General features: G+C 54.0%; 1 protein-coding gene across 1 annotated transcript in view; it reads right to left on the bottom strand.

Moving 5' to 3' along the window:
- Window positions 1-751: 751 nt before the first annotated feature.
- TMEM208 (transmembrane protein 208) overlaps window positions 752-3,430 on the bottom strand; it is a 4,788-nt gene continuing 2,109 nt past the window's right edge. Inside the window, 2 exon segments of the mRNA XM_010081884.1 lie at window positions 752-1,204; window positions 2,217-2,301. Of these exon segments, the coding sequence (XP_010080186.1) occupies window positions 1,067-1,204; window positions 2,217-2,301 (223 nt within the window). The 3' untranslated portion in view covers window positions 752-1,066.

The raw sequence follows: 3,430 nt of genomic DNA, 5'->3' as shown, positions 1-3,430 counted from the left end.
CAACTAACCATCGCTCTGCCCCCCAGCTGCTGCCACTCTGCCTGGCCCTGAGGCTCAGGAGGACACGGCCGTAATGTGAGGAAAAAGCGTGTAATAAAAATGACGTGATGAAAACAAGACATGGGCAGGAGGTTGTGGACAGCATCAGCAGCCAGGCTGGCCCCGGCCGACCCTGGGCTCACACACCCAGGCAGAGCTGTGGGGCTCCGAGCTGGTGCGTCAGGAGCAGGAAAGGGTCACCAGAGTGTGTGAGACGACATGCTGGGCCAGGCCAACACGAATAAATCAAAGCAGGCACAAGCAGAGGCTGTGCTGAGCTGTTCCTGGTCTCTGACACACAATCTCTGCTACAGTCACTGGACCCCAGCTGTCTCACACCTGGCAGAGCCCTTTAAAAAAAAAAACACCAAAAAAACCACAAACAAACCCCACAGCTTTGATTTCAGCTTCTTGTCGCTTTTCATCCTGCTGAGCTCCCACCAAGGTAGCCCAGGCCAATCTGTGGCTGCAGGGAGCCCAGGCTCACTCCCAAAAGCTCCAGGGGAAGCCCTGTTCCCAGCACCCCCAGCCGCCCATGCTCCCCCTCCTGCAGGGCGCGGAGGCTGCTGCAGGCAGGGCAGCACACAGCGAGCTCGGACAGGGCGAGACCGCTTCTCTTGGGGGGATTTTGCTTCCCTCTGCACCAGGTGTCCAGCAACATGCTGGTGTTTTAACAGCTCCCCTCTGAGACACCCCCGTCTAAACACACGGTCAATCGGGCTCTGCTCTTTAATGTGCTATTTCCTCCAGCGTTGCAATGCCCACCCTCCAACGCGATACAGCACTGCTTTAAAAACCTGTTTACACACATCCCAGCGTCACCCCCTGCTTCATCCCAAGGAGCAAGGCCTTGACTGGCACCAAGCACCAACCAAGGGAAGTCTCTTGCAGCCTTTCTAGTGGAATGGCAGCAATGACAGAGGGGAACTTTGCTACTGTGATGGTTTGGGATCGGTGTCGGTCACATCCCTAATGAAATAACAGCATGGAGATGAGAGACAGCATGAATCGATCTCCCCAGCCAGGGCTAGAAGTGCTTCATCTGGCGGCGTTCTTGGCGGCGTTGCTTCTTCTCGTTCAGTTCCTGACCGGCGGGCGAAGAGTCGGCTGTAAACCAGGGCCCCAGGATGTTCACCCACAGGAGGTAGAAAGCACGCCCCGGAGCCTGCAAAACATGGGTGGAACAACCTCGGTCGCTTTGTGGACAGCTCTGTCAGGGCTGGTCCTACTGAGGGAGCCAAAGGAGCTGGAATATCTCTCCAGGCTGGATCAGGGGCATCACAGGATGCACGGAAATCAAAGGCGATGGCAGGTGTCCAAAATAAATTCATACGGGTTAGGAACTTGCATACGTATGCAGCACTTCAGCTTTGGAAATCTCAGCATCAGGTCTGAATTACCCAGAAAGATCCAACTGCCCAGACTTTCTGCCTCTCCCTCCTTCAGAACAAACACCCACGTTTCTCTAAATGAAAACAAATGTGAGCTGGAGGACAGGGGACAGGCAGAGTCTCGGCTGCCCTCTGCCAGAACCAGCTAAAATGAACTTGTGAGCAAGGACTGAAATGAGGTAACTTTCTGTGCTCCCAAGATTGCTTTACAGACCTTCGTGGGATATACTTCAAATAACTGTGGTATTTTTTTTTAACTAACTGGAGATTTTTTGTCCTTTTTGCAAAAGCAGTTTTAGCTGGAGACACATGACAGAAGTCTCAGGAGCAGAAAGCATCTGGTGTGTCAGGGGGAAATCAAAGCCTACAGCGTTCCATCTACCAAGCGGGGCAGAGTCCGGCAGTTCCCAGCCTCAGTCCGTGCTGGTGAATGACTGGGAAAACCAAACAAGAAGAAACACAGTCTGTTTGTCACAGTCACAAAAAAAGCGCTAGGGACAAAGGTGGCTTTGAGCTGCCTCGTGTTTCTTGTTGCCCTTTCACAGGACCAGAGAGAACGGCCAAAGCCAGCCTAGTTTTTGTGTGGTTGACACCAAGGGATCAGGACTTCTTTCCCTTGTATGGCCTCATTTTTAAAAAGATTCGACAGGGAGATTAAAAAATGTATCAGAAAACGGTTCTGGCCTGAAACAGGACACTATGAAATGAAATGGATAAATAACTTGGTCCTGAAGACAGAGAAAGATGGGGGCAACACAGGAGCGAGAAGGAAACCCAGGGGCTTACCAAGAGCCAGAAGTACCAGATGTAGAGCGAGAAGCAGCTCAGCACTTGGACTATGGCTGTCAGCAGGATCACATCCTTCAGGTGCCTGAGGGAAGCAAAGCAGAACGTTAACCTTCCCTGCCAGCCCCTGCCAACGCAGCAGCTCCTCTGCTGCCACAGCCCATCCGCACCGCCTCGTGGAGCGACCCTGCCCAGCCCCGCCAAAGGACTCTCCCTGCAGCTCCCTTCTGCTGCGCAAGGGAATCTAGAAGGAATCCAAGCAGTAAACAAGAAAAAAATAAATCTGATGAGTTAAAGAGGGGCAGTTCCCTCTGAAAAGGGACATTGAGAAAGCTGAGGAATGTGGCGGGGGCGGAAACTGGCAGCAAAACCACCGCCCCCCATAGCCAGCGCCCACCGATTTGATACGGATCATGGCACAAAGCACAGCCGCTGACAGCCGGCTCAGGGCAGCAGATCTTCCCTCGGCCATCGCACAGGCCAACAGACACACCCCGGGTCACCAAGGGGCTGGGTTGACACAAGGACAAGCCCACTGTCACCTAACTGTACCCAAAAGGGCGAGGTAAGTTAGCCATTCCCTGCCTGCCTGAGGCAGAGCCGAGAGCAGCTCCGGAGGGGAACAAGCTGCCCGCACCTCGACCACCACCCTCGGGGGGACCTGCCGCCCCAGAGCGGCAGATGGGTGTCAGTTTTTCAACACAAGCCACAGGGAGTGCCGCGATGGGTTAGAAAAACACCAGCTCCTTCCCTCCCATCATCTGCTGGAGTAAGAAACACTTGAGTCACATCCAAGAATGGAATCAAGGAAACAAAGGCCGAGGTAACAGTGAAAGAGCTTCTCTGGTTCTGGGCAGCACAGCACGAAATAAAGCGACATTAGGTATCCGTCACTGGAAACAACTGGTTTTAAGCTGGGACATCACAATGGACTCGAGATGCTGCAGAATCCACCATCAGCAGCCCCACAATTGGATGGATGCTGAGATTCAGAGATCTCGTGCATCACCAGAGGCTGCAGCGGGCTCCCAGCAGAGCTCCCGCCAAAGCCAGCTCTCCCAGGGACCAGCAGGATCTGCCGTCCTCCACCCCACAGCTGCACGAGGGAAACACCGTCAGATCCGCAGCCTTCTGGAAGCAGCCCCAAAAGAGCCCATGCTAGTAGCTGCAGCACACTAAGCCGAGAGGCAGGGAAAAACTCCCCGCTTTTTGCA

The sequence above is a fragment of the Pterocles gutturalis genome, unplaced genomic scaffold, assembly GCF_000699245.1.
Source record: "Pterocles gutturalis isolate BGI_N339 unplaced genomic scaffold, ASM69924v1 scaffold4659, whole genome shotgun sequence".
NCBI lineage: Eukaryota > Metazoa > Chordata > Aves > Pterocliformes > Pteroclidae > Pterocles > Pterocles gutturalis.
The sequence above is the reverse complement of the archived record's forward strand: the minus strand, read 5'-3'. Positions and strand labels throughout refer to the sequence as shown.